General features: G+C 37.4%; 1 protein-coding gene, 1 non-coding gene and 1 pseudogene across 5 annotated transcripts in view; 2 read left to right on the forward strand and 1 right to left on the reverse strand.

Annotated features, from left to right (window-relative positions):
• Positions 1-26,376, forward strand: part of Upf2 (UPF2 regulator of nonsense mediated mRNA decay) — a 116,883-nt gene that overhangs the window by 25,135 nt on the left and 65,372 nt on the right. For all 4 annotated transcript variants that reach the window (XM_021656512.2, XM_060372858.1, XM_060372857.1 and 1 more), the window contains exons 6-8: positions 613-762; positions 5,473-5,576; positions 10,996-11,081. In XM_021656512.2, coding sequence (XP_021512187.1) covers positions 613-762; positions 5,473-5,576; positions 10,996-11,081 — 340 coding nt within the window. The remainder of the gene's footprint in view (positions 1-612; positions 763-5,472; positions 5,577-10,995; positions 11,082-26,376) is intronic.
• Positions 13,726-13,804, forward strand: LOC132649382 (U4 spliceosomal RNA; annotated as a pseudogene).
• On the reverse strand, positions 17,779-17,885 carry LOC132649388 (U6 spliceosomal RNA). Its single transcript, XR_009587824.1, has one exon. It is a non-coding gene; the product is annotated as a U6 spliceosomal RNA (small nuclear RNA).

The following is a 26,376-nucleotide window of genomic DNA, read 5'->3' on the forward strand; positions in this document are numbered from 1 at the left end:
AAATGACTTATAGAACTGAAGAAGTTGGGCTCTCAATAAGCTCAATCTGTTTTACAAAAATCTCTATTTAGTTTTCATTCAGAATTCCCAAGTATATACCTAGGTTTTTAGACAAGTTATATAGACTTGCTAATCTTTTTTTTTTTTTTTTTTTTGAGCAAGATTTAAAAAATTTAGAGAAGTCATATAGAGTTTTGTGAATCTAATATTTTTATAGCAGGATTTTAAAAGGTTTGCTTCTTATTTATTTAGTTTTTGATGCGTAGGTGTTTTGCCTACCTGAATGCCTGTGCCCCACATGCATACCTACTGCCTTGGAGGCCAGAAGAGTTGTTGGATCCCCCGGGACTGTTGTTACAGACAGTTGTGAACTACCATGTGGATGCTGGAAATCAAACTTAGGTCCTCTGGAAGGGCAGCCAGTGTTTTTATCTGCTGAACCACCCACTCAGCCCTGAGGCAGGATTTGGAATTGACCTTGAATTAAAAAAAATATTTGTAGTTTGTTTTTATGTATTTTAATTTTTCTGCTGTATTGAGTCAAGGTCTCTTGCATGCTAGACAGATATTCTACCATTATACCCCAGTGTCTTATTCTTTGTTTTTAAACAGAGACAAAAGAACCAAAGGATAATAAGGAGGCATCAAGTCCCGATGATTTGGAACTTGAGTTGGAGAATCTAGAAATTAATGATGATACATTGGAGTTAGAAGGTGGAGATGAAGCTGAAGATCTTACAAAGAAACTCCTTGATGAACAAGGTAATGGGCTATTTGATCAGTTTTTATTTGTTATTTTCCACACATACCCCTTGCCTTAAAGTATGGATCTTTTCTTTTTAAATCTCTGTTTTCTTAATGTTTAAAAAAATTTTTTTTAATTTATTTTATGTGTATGAGTGTTTGGCTTGTATGTATATATATATGTACCATTTATATTCCTAGTGCATGGAATTCAGAAGAGGGCATCAGATTCTCTGGAACTGAATTTAGGGATGGTTATGAGCCACATGGATGATGGGAACTGAACCCCAGTCCTCTTTAAGAGTAACAAGTGTTTTTAACTACTGAGCCATCTCTCCAGCCACAATTTGGTTTTCTAATTATCTATTTTTCTGTTGTCTTTACTCAGTCACTACATAGAATTTGATGTAGGATAGGCTATTAGTATTATGTAACTTTTAGCTTTACTGATCATATGTATTACAAATATTTTAATTATAAATATGTTGAAATATTTCTTAGTACTTTTCCAACAACTCACTAAAATTATACTGAATATTTATGTGTGTGTGTGTGTGTGTGTGTGTGTGAGTGTGTGTGAGTGAGTGTGTGTGATGGCATGTATATGGAAACCAAGTGACAACCTGGAGTGTTAGAACTTACTTTTCACCTATTTTGAGACAGGGCTCTCCTTTGTTCTTTGCCTCATAGGCCAGGCTGTTTGGCCTGTGAATTTGTGGAGATTCTCCTATCTTCACCTATCTTCCCATAGGAACAGTGAGATTACAGATGTGTGCTACATTGCCTGGCCTCACATAGTTTTCAGAGGAGTCAAACTCAGACTCTAATACCTGCATCACAAGTAACACTGAGTATCTCCCCAGCCCTGAACATTTTAAGTCTCTTAACTGTCATTATTATGACACTTGCCATAAATGTGTTCGAAAGTTACCCTAAAATTGTTGAGTTAGAAATGACTAGAATTTTATTGTATCAGTGTTAATTTTTATCTGTCTTTTAAGTTGAGTTGTGTTCTGTTTAGTTAAAAAGTACATTTATTGGTTTTCTAAACATTTTCTTTTGATTTTGTTTTTAATGTCTTATCTTTGCAGTATGAGGGAATCAAATTCAAGGTCAGGCAAGTGCTATGTCAGTGAGCCTACATCTCTAGCAACTGTGGAGTTTGTTCCATTGATTGAGACAAGGTTTCTCTGTGTAGAGCTGGCTATACTAGAACTCTGTAGACCAAGCTGTCCTCAAACTCATAGAGATCCACCTGCCTCTGCCTTCCAAGTGCTGGAATTAAAGTCATGCACCACTACCACCCTGTGGATTCTTCGTATTTGTATTTTATTATTTTTACTTACTTAACTTTATTTTATATGTATTAGTGTGAAGGTATCAGATTCCTTGGAATTGGCATTACAGACAGTGTAAGCTGCCATGTGAGTGCTGGGAATTGAACCCGGGTCCTTTGGAAGAGCAGGCAGTGCTCTTAACCACTGAGCCATCTCTCCAGCTCCAGATTCTTTTTTTTTTTAAAGAGTTATTTTTATTTGTACATGTATTTGTATCCATGTGAATGTATGCCATGCGTGTGTGCAGGTGCCCACAGAGGCCAGAAGAAGGTGTTAGAGCTGGAATTACAGGCAGTTGTTGGCTGTCTAAGGTGAATTCCTGTTCTCTAGAAGAGTGCAAGTGCTAGCTGCTGAACCATATTTCCGTTCCTTGTTAGGATTTTTTTTTCAAGTTTTTTTTATTTTATTAATTGCAGTTTATTCACTTTGTATCCCATCTGTAGCATCCTCCCTCCTCCCCTCCCAATCCTCCCTTTCCTTCCTTTTCTCTACCCATGCCCCTCCCACAGTCCACTGATGGGAGGTTCTTCCTCCCCTTCCTTCTGATCCTAGTCTATCAGGTCTCATCAGGAGTGGCTACATTGTCTTCCTGTGGCCTGGCAAGGCTGCACCTCTGAAGGGGAGGTGATTAAAGAGCAGGCCAATCAGTTCATGTCAGAGACAGTCCCTGTTCCCATTACTGTGGAACCCACTTGGACACTGAACTGCCATGGGCTACATCTGTGCAGGGGTTCTAGGTTATCGCCATGGTCCTTGGTTGGAGTATCAGTTTCACAAAAGACCCCTGTGCCCAGATTTTTTGGTTCTGTTGCTCTCCTTGTAGAGCTCCTATCTTCTCCAGGTCTTATTATTTCCCACTTCTTTCATAAGATTCCCTGCACTCTGCCCAAAGTTTGGCTATAACTCTCAGCATCTGCTTTGATACCCTGCTGGGTAAAGTCTTTCAGAGGCCGTCTGTGGTAGACTCCTGTCCTATTCCCTGTTTTCTCCCTCTTCTGATGTCCATCTCTTTGCCTTTCTGAATGAGGATTGAGCATCTTACCCAGAGTCCTCCTTGATTAGTTTCTTTAGGTATATAGATTTTAGTATGTTAATCCTATATTACATGTCTAATATCCACTTATGATTGAGTATATACCATGTGTGTCTTTCTGATTCTGGGATACCTTACTCAGGATGATCTTTTCCAGTTCCCACCATTTGCCTGCAAATTTCATGATTTCCTTGTTTTAATTGCTGAGTAGTATTCCATTGTGTAAAAGTACCACAATTTCTGTATCCATTCCTCAAATGAGGGATGTTTCCAGCTTCTGGCTATTAAAAATAAAGCTGCTACAAACATGGTTGAGCAAATGTCCTTGAGCATCTTTTGGATATATACCTAGGAGTGGTATAGCTGGATCTTGAGGAAGCACTATTCCTAATTGAGAAAGCAGCAGATTGATTTCAAAAGTGGTTGTACAAGTTTACATTCCCACCAGCAATGGAGGAGGGTTCCCCTTTCTCCATATCCTCTCCAGCATGTGTTTTCACTTGAGTTTTGATCTTAGCCATTCTGATGGGTGTAAGGTGAAATCTCAGGGTATTTTTGATTTGCATCTCCCTGATGATTAATGACACTGAGCATTTCTTTGTTTCTTTTCCATTCAATATTGCTTATTGAGAACTCTGTTTAGCTCTGTACCCCATTTTTTATTTGGATTACTTGATTTGTTGCTTTTAACTTCCTGAGTTCTTTATATATTTTGGATATTAGCCCCTGTCAGATATAGGGTGGTGAAGATCCTTTCCCAATCTGTAGGAAGTTTTGTTCTGACAAAAGTGTCCTTTGCTTTACAGAAGATTTTCAGTTTCATGAGGTTCCATTTATTGATTGTTGCTCTTAGAGCTGTTGTGCTCTTGGTGTTCTTTTCAGGAAGTTGTCTCCTGTGCCAATCAGTTCAAGGTTCTTACCCACTTTTTTTTTTTAACAGGTTTAGTGTGTCTGGTTTTATATTGAGGTCTTTGATCCACTTGGACTTCAGTTTTTTGCAGGGTGATAAGTATGGATCTATTTGCATTTTTCTACATGTAGACATCTAGTTAGACCAGCACCATTTGTAAAGATGCTATCTTTTTAAATTAGATGGATACAGTTTATTTTTTTAAGGTTTATTTAATGTATATGAGTGCTCTTTCTGAATGTACACCTGCATCCCAGAAGAGGGCATCAGATCCGAGTATAGATAGTTGTGAACTACTATGTGGTTGCTGGGAGTTGAACTCAGGACCGCTGGAAGAGCACACAGTGCTTTTAACTGTCTCCGGCCCAGAAGGATACAGTCTTATCAGTATTTATTTTCTCTCTGTTTGCCTCATTGATTTATATAAAATATTTCTTCTGTATCAGCAAGGAGAGGGTGGACATGGCTAGTGAGTTCCCCAGGCCTGAATCCTACCAGTTGATACTAAAGGAACAGAGTTTCTTTCACTATCTGTGTATAGATATCACAGAAGGATTGTAGTTCAACGCTGTGCTTCAACATTTGGTCCAGCAGGTGGTAGTGTGTCATACTTCGGCAGTGACCACCCTTAAATGTACACAGAATGGGGAGGCTTAACTTTTTTTGTTTTTTTCAAGACAGGTTTCATGTCCTGGAGCTCTCTCTGTAGACCAGGCTGGCCTTGAACTCACCCAGATGTGTCTACCTCTGCCTCCCACATGCTGGGATTAAAGGCATGAGCCACCACCACCTAGCTGAGCCTTAGTTCTTTAAAGGCAAGAGTTGGCAGTGCTATTAGTTGCAGAACTTGAGGAAATAAATCTCAGGCAGATAAAATTACTAGATTTACGGTAAAGGTATATGCCTTTTATTAATAGATTTTTTTTGTATGTTTGTTTAAGGGTAAAAATTATTTATAGCTAGTATCTGAAATATTATAATGATTTGGTATTATGATTTTAGGGGTGTCCCTAATATCACCAGCCCTCTAGAAGTGCCTTACTAAATGTATTTTCTGGGCTGGAGAGATGGGTTGGTGGCAAAGAATATTTGTTGCATATGGACCCAGCACCCGTATAACAAGGTGAACATTGTCATGCTCATCACTCTGGTATTCTGGGAAGTAGAGATAGGAGGATCATTGGCATTTGCCAGTGTCAGCCTAGCCAAAAGACGGGAGTTCAGGTTCAAGAAGAGACTGGACACCTGACTCCCGCTGCCCCCTCAGCTTCTGCACAGGTATACCTGCATGTATACATGTGCATACACAATACATGTATATCCTCTTGATGATTTATCTCTCGGATCCCTTAATAGTTGAATGCTCATGCCAACTGTCTCTGCTTGTTTGTCTGTTTGTTCATTTGCTTATTTATTGTTTAACCTATCCAAAACTAATTTTATATTAGAACAAGAAGATGAAGAAGCCAGCACTGGATCTCATCTCAAACTCATAGTAGATGCTTTCCTCCAGCAGTTGCCCAACTGTGTCAACCGAGATCTAATTGACAAGGTATTTTTTTAATGAATTTTTTGTTTAATTAAATTTGATATACTTTTTTAATTAAAATTTCATTATTTGTCTTTCTTTTTTCCAACTCCTCTCACGTTGTCATCTCAAGTTCCTGGCCTTCTCTTTAATTGTTAAAAAAAAAAATATATATATATATATATATATATATATATATATATATATATGCATAGATATAGAAAGGTCAGGGGCAAGGGTTTTTCCTGGGAGAGGACATCTTCTCCTGCTCTCGGCATCTTTTAGTTGTCTATACTTCTTTGACAAGGTTCTTGTCCTTACATAATTTTACAAAAGCATATAGGCTGAGAAAGATTTTTACATGTCAGATAACAGTGGTTTTCAGACTGTTGCAAACCATACAGTGAACCATTTTTTCAGAGGGAGTCTTCTGTGAGAATCCAGAGTAAATACAGATGAAGTTGGAACTAGTTGTACATTCTTTGTTTGGAAGTGGAACTAGCTCCGGATTCCTGTTGGCTGACACCTTTCCCCTTCATACAGGGACCTTCAGTTTTAAAAATGTGGTTTTAGGTGAGAGTTTTAAAAAATGTGCTAAGTAGATTTCCAGTGGCACCCAAAGACACCACTTTCTTCATAATATTCAGAGAACCCTGCCTTTTTACTTCTTGGTGTTTGCAAACATGGTGGTAAGGAATGTTACTAGCATTAACACCATTTTATTCTTTACTCCCATGAATTGTAATTTTTAAAAATGTTAGTTTTCTGTAAAAATAAGTAATTTTATTACATTTCAACTTTAGATTATACATCCATGTATTTTTTTTCTTTTTTTATCATCAGATTTTTGTTTTGTAAGACAGGGTCTTGTTTTGTTTTTTAGCCTAGGCTATCATGGAATTTGCTGTGTAGACCCAGGATTGCCTGGACTTTGTAACCCATCGTATTTGGACATGTAGTATTCTAATTTTCTTCTTTGTTGCTGTGATAAACATTGACCAAAAGTCATTTGGGAAGGAAAAATTATTTTTCTATAGGCTATAGTCATCCTTGAGGGAATGGTACTGAGATAGTGCAGGAACTTGAAGCAGAAGCTGTAGAGGACTGCTCCTTATTGGCCTGGGCCTGGGTTCATGCCTACCTGCCTAAGGATGATGCGGGTGTAGGGATGGTACTTCCCATAGTGGGCTGAGACTCCTGAGTCAAGAGAATGCCCCAGTTATACCCACAGGCTAGTCTGATAGAGGCAATGCCTCATTTGAAGTTTTTTCTTAGGTCTGTCCATTGACAACCAAGATTAGCCATCTTTTGTATATATCTTTTTAATCTGACAAAATGGGAATTTATGTAAAGCACTTCTATCAAAATCATCTCAAGGAAAATGCAGGTTTGATAGTGTTGCGGGTTCAAGTTGCTTTCATCATAGAATGCCATTCTATTAGGAAATATTGGACATCTGTGGATACACTTATTTAACAGAAAGGCCTCTAAAGGTGACAAATTATGTTTGTTACTTCAAGGGAAACAACTAAAAATATGTATTGCCAGTGATCCAATTAGTTTCTAAAGCTTGACAGTTTCTTAGTTCTTTTCGGAAGAGGAAGAAATTTCATTCATGGTATTTTTCTCTGGAAGAGTTCTATGATATTAACTAGTGTAAATTAAGAAGATCACATGTATATTTATAAGTTACACATGGTTCTAAACTATTACTTTGTTACCTATGTACATTGCTAAAAATCATATAAAAAACAGAAATGCTGATTGATATAATAGATTCTATGTAGGATGGTGCAGTCTTATTCAAGAGGCAGAGGTAGGATTGAGAATTTGAAGATAGTCTGGGCAGTGTATGTATTACTATATAGTAAAACGCTGTCTCAAAAGAAAAAAAAATTGTGATTACTGAGAAGGGTTTTATTTTTCTTCCTAGTGCTGGGGATTGAACCCAGGGCCTTGTACATGTTAGGCAAATACTCTATCAGTGAGCTACCTCTGTGTTATAAATTAGTTCTTATCTGAGTCAGAAATGTTTTATTTCCATGTTTTTATTTTTTAGCTTTAGTTTTATGTGTGCATGGGTATTTGTGATGTGTGTTGGTGCCCATGGAAGCCAGGATAGGGCATCATCAGATCCTCTTCATTAACAACAGGCAGTTGTTAATGATGCACAATGAGTCCCGGGAATGAAACTTGGATAGCTTCAATCTTTTCTTCCTTTCTTTCTCCTTTCTCCTTTCTTTCTTTCTTTCTTTCTTTCTTTCTTTCTTTCTTTCTTTCTTTCTCTCTTTCTTTCTTTCTCTCTTTCTCTCTCTCTCTCTCTCTCTCCCTCCCTCCCTCCCTCCCTCCCTCCCTCCCTTTCTTTCCTTTCTTTCCTTTTCATTCTTTCTCTCTCTCTTTCTTTCTCTGTCTCTTCTCTCTTTTTTTGGGGCAGGCGGGCAGGGTTTTTCTGTGTAGCCCTGGCTATCCTGGAACTCAAGCAGGCTGTCCTTGAACTCAGAGATCTGCCTGCCTTTGTGCTGGAATTAAAGGTATACCCAACTTTTTCTGTTTTGTTTTGTTTTGTTTTCAGACAGGGTTTGTCTGTGTAACCCTGGCTGCCCTGGAACTCGCCTTGTGGCTAGGCTGGTCTGGAACTTGTTTTGTTTTAGGTATTTACTTATTGTGCATGTGTGAACACCTTTGCCATGCACTTTTTTGGGGGATAAGGGTTGGTTCTCTCCTGTAGTGTGGATTCTGCAGTGAGGCTCAGGTGAAGCTTTACCAAGTACCTTTACCCTCAGATGCCTTAACCAGTTTATGTAGTAATGGAAAAAAGGATAAGTTTCCTCAATTCTGCAACCATTCTAATCTTTTTCCTTAATTTTCTTTTCATCCTTTTTTTTTTTTAAGATTTACTTACTTTTATGTGTACAGTGTTTTGCCCACATGTTTGTGTACCATGTGAATGCCTGGTGCCCACAGAAGCCAGAAGAGGGTGTCAAGTGCCAAGAACTCAGTTACAGATAGTTGTAAGCCTTCTTATGGGATCTGGGAATTGAACCCAGGTCCTCTGAAAGAGCAGCCAATGCTCTTAATTGCTGAGCCATCTCTGTAGCTGCTCTAATCTTTCTTAAGTAAATTAAAGACACATTTGGGTTCTCGTTACTGTGTTCTGAAACCTGCAATCTGAAAAATGTGCACTCACTAGACTTGGGTCACTCATTGTCCATCCAAATGCATTGTGAGCTTGTGTGATTCGTATGGTGTTCCCTTCACAGAAAGTGATTTACTTTTGTGGATATTCGCTCAAAAACAATTCACTTTTGACTTGTCTTTTTCTTATAGGTTATATACACCATCTAAAACCCAAAGTATTTTCCTAAGTGATTTCTCTGAGGAATGCCACACATGTGATGATCAGAAAACTTTATCTTTGTTTAAAGTAAAATATTGATTAGTGAGATGTATTTTATTTACTTGAGCATTTCAAACAAGTTTTTAAGAAGCTGCTTAATGAGTTGTCATGCAACAAATAAGTAGGATCAACCTGACTTGCTTCCCGTTTTGCTTATATGACGGGCCCTGCCTGGGCTAGAATTCACTATTCTGCCTCTGTGTCTTGAGTACACAGGTGTGTGCCACCATGCCCAGATTCTTGTTTTTGTTTGTTTTATGTATGAGAGCTCTATCTGCATGTACGCCTGCATGCCAGAAGAGGGCATCAGATCAATATTATATAGATGGTTGACAACCACCGTGTGGTTGCCAGCAGTTGAACTCAGGAAGAGCACACAGTGCTCTAAACCACGGAACCATCTGTCCAGCCTCAGAGTCTTGATTTTAAAGATATCCAGGATAACTTAAGTCTGGTAGTTCTTCTACTCAAGTGTTGTTTTGTTTTTTTGTTTTCCATGTCACAGAAACCGTTTGTGTTCTGGATATTGACCTTCTGTACTTAGCTTCTGTTATGTGAAACATTAAAAATTTTTAGTACATTTATTTATTGTGTGTGTGTGAGACAGGTGGGGGAGGTTTCTAGAGCACTTTTCCAGGGAGCTCAGACTTAACTTACTGTAGTTGATTCTTTTCTACTGTGTATTAGGTCCAGGGGATTAAACTCAGGTTGTCAAGCATGGCATAAAGTGCCTTATTCTTGAGTCCTCTTGTCAGTGCCCCATGTAGAGCCCTTTAACACAGTTTTTGTGTGCTCAGCTGGCCTTTGATAATTATGGTAAGATAAATATTATCTGAGCCTTTCACATTACACACTCAGGAATCAGAGGCAGGTGGCATTTGAGGCCAGCCTAGTCTACAGAGTGAGTTCCAGGACAGCTAGGGCTACAAAAAAAATAGTTACTCCAATGTCTATTTTTCTGAAATTCATTTAGATAGATAATAAAAGGTAAGTGCAGGCATCCCTCTATTTGCTGGTTCCACCTTTGTGGATTCAACCAACCACAGGTAGTAAATAATTTTTGGAAAAAAACTGCATCTGTTCTGAACACATACACATTTTTTTAAGGCCATCATTATCATCTATACCTATTTATAAAGCATTTACATTGTGTTATTGCCAGTAATGTACAGGTGACTTAAAGTATATGGGAAGATGTATCTTAAGTTACATGCAAAACCTATGCTATTTTACATAAATAACTTGACCACCTGTAAACATGCATATCCTGGGAGATTTCTGGAACCAGTCTCCTTGTGGATACACAGGGACAACTGTACCAGATAACTAATGTTTCTATTTTCCGGGAATTTTCTAGAATGTAAATATTTTCTTTTATTTTTATTTTTGTTTTTTATTATTAGTTACATTTTATTAACTCTGTATCCCACTCCCTCATTTCCTCCTAATCTCTCCCTCCCTCCCTCATCTCCTCTCTGCCCCTTTCCAAGTCCACTGATTGGGGAGGACCTTCTCCCCTTTCATCTGACTCTGTTTTATCAGGTATCTTCAGGACTGGCTGCAAAGTGTAAATCTTTTCTTTTTTTACTTTTTATGCTTATGTTAGATTTAAGATATTGATGAAATACTAGTCATATTTTAGTTCCTAAATACTAGTAGCTTTTCTTCCTTATGCTTAATATTCTTCATGCAACCAAGAGCCTCTGCCACTGGATTGCAGCGCTAACTCCTTATTGAGTGTTGATTTACCTGTTTTTAGACACAGATTGAACTTTACTCACAGTAGGTTTTAAAGCTACCTTTAAGTTCTGTTCTGAATACAAAGTTGCATTTTTAAAAGTGTATGTTTTAGACTTGTAGAAAGAGAGTACTTATAAGTTTAATGTGGTATTTTGTGATGTGCTTATTATTTATAATTCTAGTGTCTTAAAACTGGGGTGTTTAAGAAGAATTAAAACATTGACTTAGGATTCTACTTTTAGTGGCTAAGTTGAGGATTTTTTCTTTTTTAAAGGAAAAAAAAACATGTTTTTTTTCCCCCTCTAGGCAGCCATGGATTTTTGCATGAACATGAACACAAAGGCAAACAGGAAGAAATTGGTACGGGCACTCTTCATAGTTCCTAGACAAAGGTCAGTGTTTGGAGCAGTAATCAGTTGATAGTGATGTAAGATCAGCATTGAGTTATTTCTTTAAAGTGATCACTTGATTAAGTTTTATTAGCTCAATAGGCATTGTTATATTTTCCAGGAATTTATTAATTTTTGTCTTTTTTGCTCTAATAGAAATATATTCTACCAATATTTACATGCTGTTTAGATAAAATATTTAATATTTTAAGATAAAGTATTTAATAATAAAATAACTTGGTGACTGTGTGTGTGGTGCTACCTGCTGTAATCCCAGCACTCAGGAGGAGAGTGAAGCAGGTGGATTGGGCATGTGAGGACACCCTAGGCTATCTATGCAGGTGAGACTCTTAACTCAAGAAACCAAAACAGGCCAGGATCAGTGGCACACTAAGGCTTGACGCAGGTGGGTCTCTATGAGTTCAAGACCAGCCTAGTCTATATAGCAACTTTCCAGTCAAGGCTACATGATTAGACCCTTTCTCCAAAATAAATAAAATAAAAACCAACCAACAAACAAAAACCAAACCAAAGAAAAATACCAGATATAGTAGGTGGTAGACACCTTTAGTCTCAGCACTTTGAGGCAGAGTCAGGCAGATCTTTTCGAGGAGTCAGACGCAGTTACTGACTTCAAGGCCGGCCTAGTCTGTGTAGTAAAATCCAGGATGACTAAGGCTATGAAGAGACCCTCTCTTAAAAAACAAGGGTGGGAGAGATGGCAAAAAGGTTAAAAATTTTGGCTGTTCTTTCAGAGGTCCTGAGTTCAATTCCCAATTCCCAGCAACCACATTATGGCTCAACCATCTGTAATGAGATCAGGTGCCCTTTTCCAGCATGCAGGCACACATGCAGGCAAAATACTGTATGTATAAATAAATAAATAAATAAATAAATCTTTAAAAAAAAATCCCTAAATAATAAAAGTATTAATGGCTAGAAGCAGTTGGTTAAATGGTTTATATTTTAACCCCAAAGGGGAAAAAAAGCATAAATTATGTATTATGTAGAATTTTTGGGAAAGTTTATTTTTGTATAGATATAGTAGCTTAGTGTATGTAATTCTTAAGTTTAAATAAAAATTTCAAGTTCTTTGAGTTACAATGTTAGGAAGAGATTTCACTTGGTAAAATTGAAAGCTACATTAATGGTGGTGGTGTTAGTAAGTCAAGGTCCTCAGTTTTATAATGCAGAGAAAATTTTGATGCTCTGTTATGCTAATTGAAAATCTCTACCTATAACTTTCAAAACTCTTCAGACCATTTACCTAGATCTGTAGGAGATCCATTTCTGTTATTGATTATTCTTTCATAAGACAAGAGCTTAAATATTGAAGCTGGCCTGGAATTCCTTATATGGCCCAGTCGCATCAAATTTGAGTTGATGATTCAGTGGTTAGAAGGACTTGATCTCCCAAGGAGGACCCAGGTTTGATTCCGAGCATCCACACAGTGGCTTATAGACCTCTGTACTTCCAGTTTCAGGGGATCTAATGTAATACCCTATTCTGCTATGACATTGGTGGGCAGTAGGCGTACATGTGGTACAGATTCATGCACCTAAGCAAAATACTCATACATGTTAAATAGAATAAATGAATCTAATAGGAAAAGAAATTTGTTAACTACTATGATAACTTACAGTATTGCTAAGATTGGTTCTTAACTCCAAAGATAAGGATTTTAAAGGATTTTATTGAATATTTTCTGGCTCATTGATGCATAGAGACTAGAGTTATTTAATACTGCCAAAATTTTCTCAGTGAAACCAAATCCTTGTTTAACTTTTTTATTTTTAAAAAATTATTTTCTTTTGTTATGGGTTATAGGTATTTTGATTGCTTGTATGTCTGTATCATATGTGCACCTGCTATCCATAGAGGCCAGAAAAGGACATTGGATCTCTTGGAACTGGAGTTAGATGTAGTGATGAGCCACCATGGATGGGTCCTAGGAATGGAACCTAGTCCTTAACCAGTGCTCCTAACCTCTGAGCTATCTGTCCAGTCTCTCTTTATCTTTTTAAAAGTCTTTTCTCAGCAGTTTTAATATAAGCATGTTTTTTCATCTTAATAGGTAGAGGGAACAGGAATACTAACAGAGTAAGATAAAATTAATAATTAATAAAATTTAGAAAGATAACTTCCTGTTGTCTATGACCTTAACATATGAAACTGTTTACTTTATCAAATCTAAGGTGCTATGGATTCATGTGCACCATTATCTTATGTACAAGTTATTAAGAGAAAAATGTCAGCATCAAGCCTTTACAAGCAAGGCTCAGTTTTCATACAGATGAAAATAGGGATAATTTATACACCTGAATTGATGAAAATTCAAGTCGCCCCCCCCCCCCCCGCCCAATATCTTGGATTGCTTTAAAAAATCTATAGACAAACATAAATACATTTTATTGATCTATTTCATGTTCAGGTGTTTACACATTTGCATGCTTGGTAAAGTGCATGTGTGACTGTCAGAGGATAACCAAGGAGAGAGAGTTTGTTTTCTTCTTCCACTGTGTAGGTCCTGAGGATTGAACTCAGGTTGCCAGGCTTGGTGACAGGTGCCTTTTCCTGTGAAGTTGTCTTGTCGGCCCACAGAGCTAATTTTTTCAGGTGATTTTACATTATAGAAAGAAATATTTGAGCTTTGCACAGTGGCAGTATTGTAGTCAATGAGGTTTATCTGAGGTGTGATTATTGTTAATTGAAAAAAAAAAGAAAGGAATTTTTTTAATGTTTTTTTCATGTGTTTTTATTTGAATGAAAACGTATCAATAATTACCAAGACCAACTTCATTCTCTGTATCCTGGTGACCCCTCTAAATCAGAGTAAAAGATCTTAAAATTTTGTATACTGTTGTTATTGTGTGTGTTATTTGTGTTTGTACGTGTGCATCCTGTGCACATGTGGAAGGCAGAGCTTGACGTGTGAAGTTACTCTCTACCTTTTCTTTTTTTTAAGCCAGGGTTTCTTACCAAATCCTGAGCTCAGATTTTACTAACCTGGCCGACTAGAGCGTGCCAGAAATCCACCCGTCTCCCTCTTCCCTGTGCTGGGGTGACGGGCATGTTGCACAGCACCCACCTGTTTACACGAGAGCTGTGGGATACGCAGGTTTTCGTGTTGGATCAGCAGGCGCTCTACCAAGTGAGCCAACTCCCAAGGCCTGTTATTCTTTCTTTAGAACTAAAGTTATCTGTAAAACTCATGGTTAGGAGGTTACAGTAGTTCCATTCTGCTAGAAACATTAACTTGAAGATAGTATGTAATTTACAAGTTTAGAGCAGTGATCTCAACCTGTGCATCGCAACTCCTTTGGGGATCTAATGACTTTTTAACAGGAGTCACCTAAGACTATCAAAACAGATATGATTCATAACAGTAAAGTTATAGTTGTGAACTAGCAATGAAAATAAGTTTATGGTTGGGGATCCCCACAACATGAGGAACTGTATTAAAGGGTCACAGCATTAGGAAGGTTGAGAACTGCTGCGTTAAGGGAAAGAAAAAATGTGAATGACAAAGGATGCATTTAAACTGGGTGTGGTGTTATAAAGCCTGGAGGAACAGAAGTTCAAGCTCATCATCAGATGCATATAATGTTCCAGGCCAACCTGAAATAAATGAACGTCTGTCTCAAAAAAACCTTTTTTTTTTTTAAGTTACGTAAACTTAAACCCTGAGAAATGGACTTTATAGTCAGTCTACTATTACCTTAGATGCTTAAGATAAGTTGTTTACCTAAACATAGAAAACTGAAATTATGTTCATCTAATCATTAAGTAATTAATTGTCCCCTATATGCTGTGATTATTACAGAAGATACAATATAATAGTGAACAGATTTCATTTTTGTATTTATGTAGAGCTTAAATACAAGGGAGGGAAGATGGATAAATAAGTCTGAGTTCCATTAACAAGAATAGAAAAGCCTTTGAAATACAGAAGAAATGGAATTTGAATATTTAGTCTGGGTCAACTAACTTGAGAAGGCTATATGAAACAAGAGGGTTTTTTTTTTAAATAATAACACATAGGAATTGAATTAGTGCTACAAAGTATGAGTGAGGAAAACAAATCTAAAGAGCACAGATAGCAGTCTGTGTACAGACTGGAAAGATTGTGGCCTCAAGCCATGGCAAAATCCCTTTCTTGGATTCCTGCCCTTGTCTGGAAGGCATTGTTTTATATACTATAAGCTACAGGAAGAAGGCCATATTTACTACTTTATCTCTAGCACTTAACACAATGCCTGACATGTAGAAGTTGATAAAATTGTGTGACATGTTTAGTCTTAATACCCTTTTTAAATGTAGTTTTTATTTGTTTTCAGATTCGGTCTTAATTCTCAATTCCTTTTGTAAAATCCAAATATGTATAGAGTAATTTCTGTACCTAGTGAATACTCCTTGTCTTCCCCTCTCCTGGGAGTGGAGTGCTTTCTAGTGTGTGATTCCTTTATTTTTTTATTGGGAATGGTAACTCACCTTTTAAGCCTTAGCATAGTAGCTGTCTTGCTGAACAGCTGTCTTTATTTCCCTTGTGTAAACAGTGCTCTTCAGGTCCTTTTAGCATGTCTCCGTGGAGGAAGGAACGTTATTTTCCAGTTATTTACTTGCTGCCTGTATTGTTACCAGCCTGTGAAAACAACCAGCTCTTTCTTCAGGAGACAGGATGAAAGCTTTGGATTTTGCACATCTATAAAAGCAAGAAGTGTTTTTGAACTGTACATACCTGGGCATTGTAGCCTGTGCTTGTAAGCCCAGAACTTGAGAGGCTGAGGCAGGTTTGCTCCAAGTTTGAGGTTAACCTAAGCTACACAGTAAGCCCAGGGCCAGCATGGGTCCCAGAGCAAGATCCTGTCTCAAAATGAAAAACAAAATATATATGCTTTGTTTACATATGGTATTAAAAAAATATAACATTCTCAAAACACGGAAGTGTAAGACAACTTTTAGTAAAAAAGAATCCCTCATCTCCCCATCTACCAAATTTCATATCTGATGGTCTTGATTCTTACATACATCCTCAAGTTTCTTTTGCATATCAAGGAAATACAAAATTAGGTTCTTTCTTTCTCCTTTTTACACATGGAGGAACCTCTATATATCTTTCATCTCAGAACTAAAAGTTTTCACATGTTCATTCTTAAAAGGCTGTGTGTTTCTCCACATGAATGTACCATATTTAACCATTTTGAGCTTCCTGCCTTTCCATTGACAAAGCTATGTTTGTACTTCCTTTGCCTTGATTATTTTAGTTAGTGGTTTACTAGTTTTAGTCTTTTTCCTACCAAAACTCCCCCTAGCTTTTAGATTTATCATTAATTCTATTGTCTTACTATTATAACATATTTTTTATATTAATTACAGTTTATTGTATCTCAGCTGTAGCCCCCTCTGTCATTCCCTCCCAATCTCACCCTTCCTCCCACATCTCCTCCCTGCCCCTCTCTAAGTCCACTAATAGGGGAGGTCTTCCTCCCCTTCCATCTGACCCTGTTTTATCAGGTCTCATCAGTACTGGCCGCAGTGTCCTCCTCTGTGGCCTAGCAAGGCTGCTCCTCCCTCAGGGTATGGGGGGAGGCAAAGAACCCGCCACTGAGTTCATATCAGAGACAGTCCTTGTTCCCCTTATTAGGGAACCCCCCTTGGATGTTAAGCTGCCATGGGCTATGTCTGAGCAGGGGTTCTAGGTTATATCCATGCATAGTCCTTGGTTGGAGAATTGGTCTCATAAAAGACCCCTGTGCCCAGATATATTTGGTCCTTTTGGCGCTCCTGGCCTCTCCATGTCTTACTAAATTCCCCTTCTTTCATATGCTTCCCTGCACTCTGCCCAAAGTTTAGTTATGAGTCTCAATATCTGCTTTGATACACTGATAGGTAGAGTCTTCCAGACGCCCTTTATTGTAGGCTCCTGTTCTGTTTCTTTTTTTTCTCCTACTTCCAATGTCCATCCCATTTGTCTTTCTAAGTGAGGGTTGATCCTCTTACCCTGGGACCTCCTTCTTGTTTAGATTCTTTAGGTGTACAGATTTTAGTGTGTTTATCCTATCTCATAGGTCTAGTATCCACTTATAAATGAGTATATACCGTGTTTATCCTATATCATATGGCTAATATCCTCTTATAAGTGAATATATACCACATGTGTCTTTCTGCTTCTGGGATACCTCACTCAGGATGATCTTTTATAGTTTCCACCATTTACCTGCAAATTTCATGATTTCCTGGTTTTCATTGCTGAGTAGTATTCCGTTGTGTAAAAGTACCACAATTTCTGTATCCATTCCTCCGTTGAGGGACATCTGGGTTGTTTCCAGGTTCTGATTATTATGAATAAAGCTGCCACGAACATGGTTGAACAAATGTCCTTGTTGAGCATATTTTGGATATATATATAGGAGTGGTATAGCTGGATCAAGCTGTCTGAGAAAGCGCCAGATTGATTTCAAAAGTGGTTGTACAAGTTTACATGCCCACTAACAATAGAGGAGGGTTCCCCTTTCTTCACAACATCTCTAGCATGTGTTGTCACTTGAGTTTTTTTATCTTAGCCATTGTGATAGGTGTAAGGTGAAATCTCAGGTCATTTTGATTTGCATCTCCCTGATGGCTAAGGACATTGAACATTTCTTTAAATGTTTCTCTGCCATTCGATATTCTTGTTAAGCTCCATACCCCATTTTTTTTTTAAATATGGAACGCTTCACGAATTTGTATGCTATCCTTGCCTAGGGGCCATGCTAATCTTCTCTGTATCGTTCCGATTTTAGTATATGTGCTGCCGAAGCGAGCACTGTAATACTTTTTTTTTTGCTTTTATTTGTATTCATTTAAGTCTTTGGGTTATTTCATTTATTTTGTTTCTTTTATGTTACTTCATATATGTCTTTGCCTTTGAATGTGCATCTAGTGGTTCTGTAGTTTTGACATGTGGTGACTTAATGTTTTCTGGGAATTCTGAATCTTTCTTATACTTAATACAATTTGGCTTCTCTCTGAAGAAGATAGTTTGGTCCCTAGTGATGCTAGAATTGAAAGAACCTATCTTTCTCCTGTCATTCTATTTCTCAGTTTTCTCACTGTCATAAATTCAGAAACCTTGTTTTATCTGTTGAATAAGAGGGATAACTGGTAGCCCTCAAAGGCGTGTGTGTGTGTGTGTGTGTGTGTGTGTGTGTGTCTGTCTGTCTGTCTGTCTGTCTGTGAGTCTGTGATAGGAACACAAGAGTAGTGTTTACTATAAGCTGTATAAGCTAGTTAATCTATTCTGGGTTAAGAAGTATTGAGGTAAAAATTACTCTTCAAGCTGTCTGGGCCATATGTTAGCTTGAACTCACTTGAGAGAAAAAGCAAGAAAATTCTTTTTATCATCTATTCAGACTCTTAGCTTCCTTAGCCATCCATGCATATCTCTTTGACCTTCCTGCCCTAAAATAGTGCTCTTTCGTATGATACTTTGTTCATCACCCTCTCTTAATCACCCTCCCTGAAGAGTCAGCTTCTTACAGTTTTGTTTGTTTTTTTTTTTTTTTTTTTTCTGTGTCTGGGATTCCTTTTATCTAACCTGACCTGGTCAAAAGTATATTAGTGAAACCAGAATAGATTGATTAGTAGTTATTTTACTATGACTATATGAGTCTATAGGTTATATGTAGATTTTGGTAGCAAGCTTAGCTGTTTTCTAGTCTGTACAGTTTGTTGAGGAAATGTTCTCAAGAAAAACTCTTAAGGACTTTTTATCCTTTTTTTCCCTTTTAAATAAGAACTTTGGGGGCTGGAGGGATGGCTTAGCAGTTAAAAGCATTAGTTGCTCTTCCAGAAGATCCAGATTCAATTCCCAGCATCTACCTGGCAGCTTACAACTGTCTGTAACTCCATTGCCAGGGAATTGAACACCCTCACACGTTAATAACATATATGTAGCCAAAACATCAATCAGTGCTCATGGAAAAAAGATAAATAAATCATTAGAAAATGTAAAGATATGGCTGACAACCATCAAAAACAAAAACAAAAAAACCTTGTGTAGAGATATAATTCACTTAAGCATGCAGTTTGGGGCTGTAAGGATACACAACCACTGCACTCAACTGCACTCAGTTTAAAACATTTTTGTATTCTAAAAGAATACCCTTCTACAGTTCTAAAGAACTCTTTCTTTCTTTCTCTCTTTCTCTCTCTCTCTCTCTCTCTCTCTCTCTCTCTCTCTCTTTTTTTTTTTTTTTGGTTTTTTGAGATGGGGTTTCTCTATGTATTCCTGGCCTTGCTTTGTAGACCAGGCTGGCCTCGTACTCACAGCAATCCGCCTACTTCTGCCTCCCTGAGTGCTGGGGTTAAAGGCATATGCCACCATGCCCAGTAAAAAACTCCTGCTGTTTCTACTGATTTGTTTGTTTACTGGACATTTCTGTTAAGTAGACTCATACAATACATGACCCCTATACCTGATTTCTTGCCTATAGCATATTGTTTTCGAGAGTAACCCATTTTCTAGGTAGGACCTGTACTTACTCCTTTTTGTAAAGCAGTAGTGTCCTACTGTTTTTCAGCACGTTTTGTCTGTTTATTAGCTGATTTTCTTTCGTTACTTATACTGGTTTTTTGCTACTAGGAATAATGCTTTTTGGCTGTTTGTATAGGCTTGGTGTAGACATCTGTTTTGGTTCTTGGATATATACCCAGGAGTAGAGCTGCTGAATCATACAGTAACTCCACATTTATTAGGTCATTTTGAGTAATTGCCATGCATTTTCACAATGCCTGGGCTATCTTACATCCCCACCTACAGTGCGTGAGAAACATAGTTTTCTCTTCTTAAGTTTTTACAAGGTTACATTTGTTTGTTTATTTGTTTGTTTAGCTAGTTTATTTTTTATTGTGTATGCACTTACCCATGTCTAAGTTACTGTGCTCATGTGGATGTCAGATATGGGCCCTGGGGATGGAATTCAGCTTGACAGGCTTGGTCTTCAGTCTTCTTCAGTCACTGAGCCATCTCACCAGCTGCAGCCTTTTCTCTACATTTTCATCCACAGTTTTTACAATCGGCTTTTATATTGCAGTCATCCTAGTGTCTGTGAAATAGAACCTCATAGTGTGTGTATATTTTTAAATGCTTTCTTTATTGTATTTTACTGTGTTGACCGTGCTAGTCTTGAGTTCATGGGGAGTCAAGAGATCTATTTTAGCCTTTTTTTTTTTTCTTTCCTTAGCCTTTTAAGTGTTAAGAACACAGATGCAGAGCACCATAGTGGAAGTCATTGTGGTTTTGGTGGTATATTGCCTAATGTCTAGTGATACTTTTTTTTTTTTTCATAATCTTATTGGCCATTTGTTCACCTTTGGAACAATGTCATTTCAACACACACACACACACACACACACACACACACACACACTTGTACTTTTGTCTTTTTGTTTTGTTTTGTTTTTTGAAACATGGCCTTTGTAGCCCAGGTTGTTATTCCTAGGTAGCCAAGAATGATCTTGACCTCTTACCTGGTTTTAAACAGAACCAGGGATTAAACCTTGGGCTTCATGCATGCTAGATCAAACTATATATCTATGTATATCTATCTATCTATCCTCTTCTTTTATTCATCTTTTTTAAAATGATGTTCAGAATACCTTCTCATCAGATGCCCAGTTTGCATATTTGGAGTGGTTTTGTTGTTATTGTGTTCTTGAGTTGACTTTGTATTTTCGTGGTGTAATATTATATTCAGGGGAAAAAAAGTTTAATATAGTCCTTTTTTTTTTTTTTTTTTTTACAATTCTTAAAGGTATGAGCTGAAACAGGATTTTAACTTTTGTCCGTCATGTCGAGTTTGAAAGACTCATCAGAAACAAAGCCTGTAAAATTTCTTAGACTTTTATGTGCCATTTTATAGGTAATTTGTAATAGCCATACCACATTCAGATAGAAAATTAAGATATTTACATGAAATATTTAATCTTTAAATATACATATGTATCTATCACCCACATCAAGTTATGCAGTATTTTTATCATCCTGAAGGCCATTCACCCAACCTAGATTTTGAGTTTAAAGAGAGAATCAGGGAAAGTACTTTAAAAATCTTTTTTCTTATTTTAATTACTGCTCTACATAGAGTTTATTAGCTAATTGCTGAGAGGTAGATGTGCAAATCTCCTTAGAGTGATGTAAACACAACACTCTTACATGTACACCTGATTCTTAAGTAGGTGTATTGTTTTAAGACAGGTTCTTTCTGTAATCTCAGCTATCTTGGAACTCACTTGTAGACCAGGCTAACCTTGAGCTCACAAAGATCCACCTATGTTTCCTATGAGTGTTGGAATTAAAAGTCCAGCTGGTTTTTTATGGTTTTTTTTTTTTTGTGTGACACTTTCAAATTGAGTTTCTTTCCTCACTAAACTTAAAACCGAAAGAAGCAAAGATACTTGTTTTTATTTTGCTTTTTCCTGTAGCTCTATTAGTATGTTAAACCACTTGGTGGCACTGTTTTATTTAGCATGTCAGAAGTATAAAAAAAAAATGAACAAGTTACTTGGTTGTGGGTTTCAAAGAAAACGACTTCATTTATTATATTTTGTTATTTTGGAATCATATCTACTTCAGTAGTATTTCTAATTGTGTGTGTACACTGCACAGCTCTGAAAAAAAAGACAAAAATAAGTTAAAAAAATAATTATCACTATCAGAAGATAATAGAATTCAGCGTTGGGGCTGAAAAGATGTCTCAGAGATCAAGAGCGCTGGCTGCTCTTCCAGAGGTTCTGAGTTCAATTCTCAGCAACCATATGGTGGCTCACACCATTTTTAATGATATCTGAAACCTTCTTCTGGTGCCCAAGCACACATGCAGACAGAATACTGTATATACAATAAATAAATCTTTAAAAAATAATTCATCTTTAAAAAGAAGGATCTAAGTTATTTCCCAAACTCAAGATGAACTATGTAGCTTACTAGATGAACTGTCTCACCTTTAGATTTTATCTGTACTGTATTATAATGCAGAAACTTACCCTTTGCCAGGCCTAGTGGTATAAAGCTACAATCCCAGTTATTCCAGAGATTGAATGAAGCAAACGAATCATAAGTTATATTTTCATAACTTTAAAATGATTAATGCTACATTTTGCGTTTTAACCCATTTAGAATGGTATGTATTCTTAGGAAGGATAAAAAGATAAAGCATTAAAAAGATAAAGCATTTTTAAGTGTTCTGTATTGTCCCAAGAGTGATTTATGATAACCATGCTTTCTGTTTTGAATGAATGAGTTTAATAAACAAAAATAAAAGAATAACTAGCAAGTGATAGATTTATAGAAACAGCAGATAAATAGCAAATGTCATCAAATCAGGCAGAGACAACTGGAGTAGCCTCACTGAGAGAGCAAACAAAGGCAACATCATCATATTGGGGCTTACAAACATCCAGCAGAATTCCTAGAAAAGCACATCGGAGGCAGTCAGTTCCTGATCATGAGTCTCAGATGGAGCAGAGTTATCCCCCTTAGGTAAGACTTCTTAAAAAAAAAAAAAAACACCAGATAATGCCATCACATTGGGTACTTAGAAACACCCACAAAATGGACTGGAGAAACTGGCAGTCAGTTGGAGTTTCAGATTAAATTTTTTCTTCTGGGATAAATTTCCCATTGCTCAATTTACAGCTGCTTGTTCCCACTACAGAATTTTTTTGTTTTTGTTTTAAATAGGATCTTGCTGTGTGTACTCAGAGGTCCGCTGCCTCTTAAGTGTCTGAGATCTACCTGTTTCTGCCTCCTAAGTGCTTCAATTAAAGACCTTTGCCACCACCACTCCTGGCCCACTACAGGCATTTTTTTTTTTATATTATGTGATAAATAATGTTAACCTCAATTGGAAATAATGTTTGTTTTAGTTTTTCTCAGTGTACAATGTTTTAAATGTCCATGGCTGCCTGGTGTATTTCCTCTCCCTATTATAGAGGCAAAAGGGGCAGCCGGCCTCAAGACAGAGTCTTGGAGGATACCTGAAGTAAAACTGCTTGAGTGTGGGATATGAGTCTGCTTTCAGTAAGCTTAAATAGCACATGGCATTTTACCAATCTACTGTACAATACAGTGAGCCACAACTGGCAGTGAGCAGGTATTTAACTTACTACCTTATTCACAGTATAAGGAATTTTATTTTCTAAAGTAATGAATGGACACAGAACTGAAGATTCAAGAGAGTAAAATTTAGTATGTGCTATTTATTTGATAGGAATAGAGTACTCTGAGAAAATGGAGTAATGCACTGCTCCATGAAACAAAAAATAGGATTACTAATTACCTGAACAGTTTGAAAGGCAAACTGTTCTTGAATTCTTAAGCCATTTTGGAGATCTGCAATATAGCCAAAAATACTTACTTGTGTGATTAGTCTATCAATCTATGGTCTGGACAGATAACACAGATTGCTCGCTTTAAGATGGATAAATATAAGCCCTTTTGTTTGGACCAAGAAAAAGCCTCCAAGTAGATTCAGCTAATTGGAGAAAGAGGAAAATATACATACACTGATGGCTATTATTGGTTGTCAACTTGACTCCATCGGGAATTAACTAAGACCGAAATGGCTTGGCACTCCTATGAAGGATTTTTTTTTTCTTAAGTAAATCATTTGATGTCAGAAGACCCACTCTAATCTGTATCTTTGAGGTTGGAAGATAACACCTTTAATGTAGATCTTTTGAGGTAGGAAGATATCTTTTTTGTTTGTTTTTGTTTTGTTTTTCAAGGTAGGGTTTCTCTGTGTAATAGCCCTGGCTGTCCTGGACTCACTTTGTAGACCAGGCTGGCCTCAAACTCACAGAGATCCACCTGCCTCTGCCTCCCAAGTGCTGGAGTTAAAGGCGTGTACTGCTATACCCGGCCCAGAAAGATCCACTTTTAATCTAACATAAATTCAAGACTAATTCTTAGAATCAGGTAGATAATGCAAGAAAAGAAACATTAAAGCCTTACATATATGTGTGTATACATTTATACATTTTCTGATATCTAAATAAATATATATCAGAGTATGATGTGTTTGAAATATTTGCGAGCCACTTGAGTGATAGAGAGATGGATCAGTGGGTAAAAGCTATTGCTGTGTAAGGATGAGGCCCTGAGTTTGATTCTTATAAAAGGGGAGGGTGCTGCTACTTTTATATGGTGGGAGAATATGCATTGTAGAGTACATGTTAACAGTGCACTAGAATGATAGTAGTTTATAAAACACATGAGTACTAACTGTGTTCTAAGAACTCCCTTTGAATCTTGGGAAACCGTCTCCATGATATTTAACATTTCACTGGGGGAAAAGGTGGCAAGAAAGATAAAAATAACAAGTAAATTATATATGAAGCTGAAAGGTTCTTTTTGTTTTGTTTTTTATTAGTGTGTATGGGTGTTTTGCCTGAATGTATATCTGTATACCACAGAGGCCAGAAGAGATCACCTGGGAATGAAGTTACAGATGGTTTGAGCACACACCATGTGTGTGCTGAAAATTAAACTCAGGTCCCCCAGAAGAGCATCCAGTGCTGGTGCCATCTCTCCAGCCCCTTGTTTTTGTTTTGAGACAGAGTCTCATTATGTGGTCTTGTCTGGCCTGGAGCTTCAATTCATGGTCAGCCTTTCTGCCTCTGTCTCCCAAGTACTAGGATTATGGATATATGCCACCACACTTGACTTTTAAAATCCATTTTAAAAATGGTTAAAGTATAAAGAGGTGAGGGAATCTGCAGAGAGAATGGCAGATTTGCAGATTCACTGGGATATTTAGAGTGGATTTCATTGAAGTGACTTGGATGCAATGAAGAAATAGAATATAAGTGTTGGGGAAAGTATGTTTTTCTCAAAAGGAAGGAGAAATGCCAAGGTTTTGAGTGAGAAAGATGAATGCCAGCAAACAGAGAGAGAACAGAAGAGTTGTCAGATTGTCCCTGAGGTTATCACAGAAGTACTGTTTGCAATGCCTTAACCAGGCCCTTCTAACTTGTAGCTTATTGCTCTATTGTTCTGTAGCTCAGTTCTTGAATCTCTGATCTGTGCTTGTGACATCAGGAAAGCAGATGATCCACAGAATTGGTTTAAATTCCCATATTTGAATTTATCAGTTTAGGTTTATTTGTGTGTCTGAGTAATTTTTTGGCCATGAATGTTTTTTGCACCGTGAGTGTCTGGTGCCCTCAAAAGTCAGAAGTGAGTGTTGGATTCCCTGAAGCCAGAGTTACAAATGATTATGAGCCCAAACTCTTGTCCTCTGGAAGAGCAGCCAGTGCTCTCAAGCACTAAGCCATCAGTAGTGGAAGTTTTGGTTTCTTTAAAAACCTGTTATGTAAACAGGTGTTTGTTTTAATCCCAAGTGTGGGATATGGAGCTGCTTTTAGTTTGTCCACAGCTGATAATTGCCTCGTGTGGTTTGAAGAGGGGTTCGGTCTTTGCCAGCTGCAGTTAGTTTAATATTTTAGGACTCTGAAAGGTAGAGAGACCAGAGCCAAGAGAGGCTCAAAGGAGGAGGCTGCTTGTTCATTCTCCTGCTGCATTTGCTGTTTGCTAGACTTATAGATGACTTGGTATTGCCCCAAAGAACCCAACCCTAACAAGCCAGAAGTAGCTAAAGAGAACTCTGACTCCACTCCTCATTAACCTTCTTTTTCTCTTACCTAGTGTTGGGGGGTTGGAAAGTATTAGGAGGGATAAGGGGTGGAGAGTGATATAGAGGCATTAAGAAAGCAACAAAGTAGATAAAAAGTACAGAAACAGCCATCTCTCCAGCACCCCTGACAATTGGTTATTAATTGAAAAAGACCATTTGCTGGTAAAATAAGTGTAGAAAAATTTAAAAACCTCGTATTTTGAGTATATAAAACAAAAGAACCTAGTATTTTAAAGAGAATTTATAATTTGCAGGTTAGTATAAACCCAACTGTTAATGCAAGAAAATTAAGAGTTTTTGTTTCAGGTTTAGAAAAATACTATATGATTTCATGTATATGTATATATGTCTGAGTGAGTGAGTGTGTGTGTGTGTGTGTGTACTGCTTGTATGCGTGAGCCATCAAAGTCAGAAGAGGGAGTTAGATCCTTTGGAACTGGAGTAACAGGTGATTGTGAGCCACTATGTTGGTGCTGAGAACCAAACCTGGTTTTTTGCAAGAACAGTAAGCACTCTCTAACCACAGAGCCACCTCTCCCATTCTCCAGGATTTTGTTTTTGTTTTTAGCAACACCCAGGAAATCTTAAGGAATACTTTCGGGCATTCTTAGTTTTATAATGT

The sequence above is a fragment of the Meriones unguiculatus genome, chromosome 19, assembly GCF_030254825.1.
Source record: "Meriones unguiculatus strain TT.TT164.6M chromosome 19, Bangor_MerUng_6.1, whole genome shotgun sequence".
Taxonomy (NCBI): Eukaryota; Metazoa; Chordata; class Mammalia; order Rodentia; family Muridae; genus Meriones; species Meriones unguiculatus.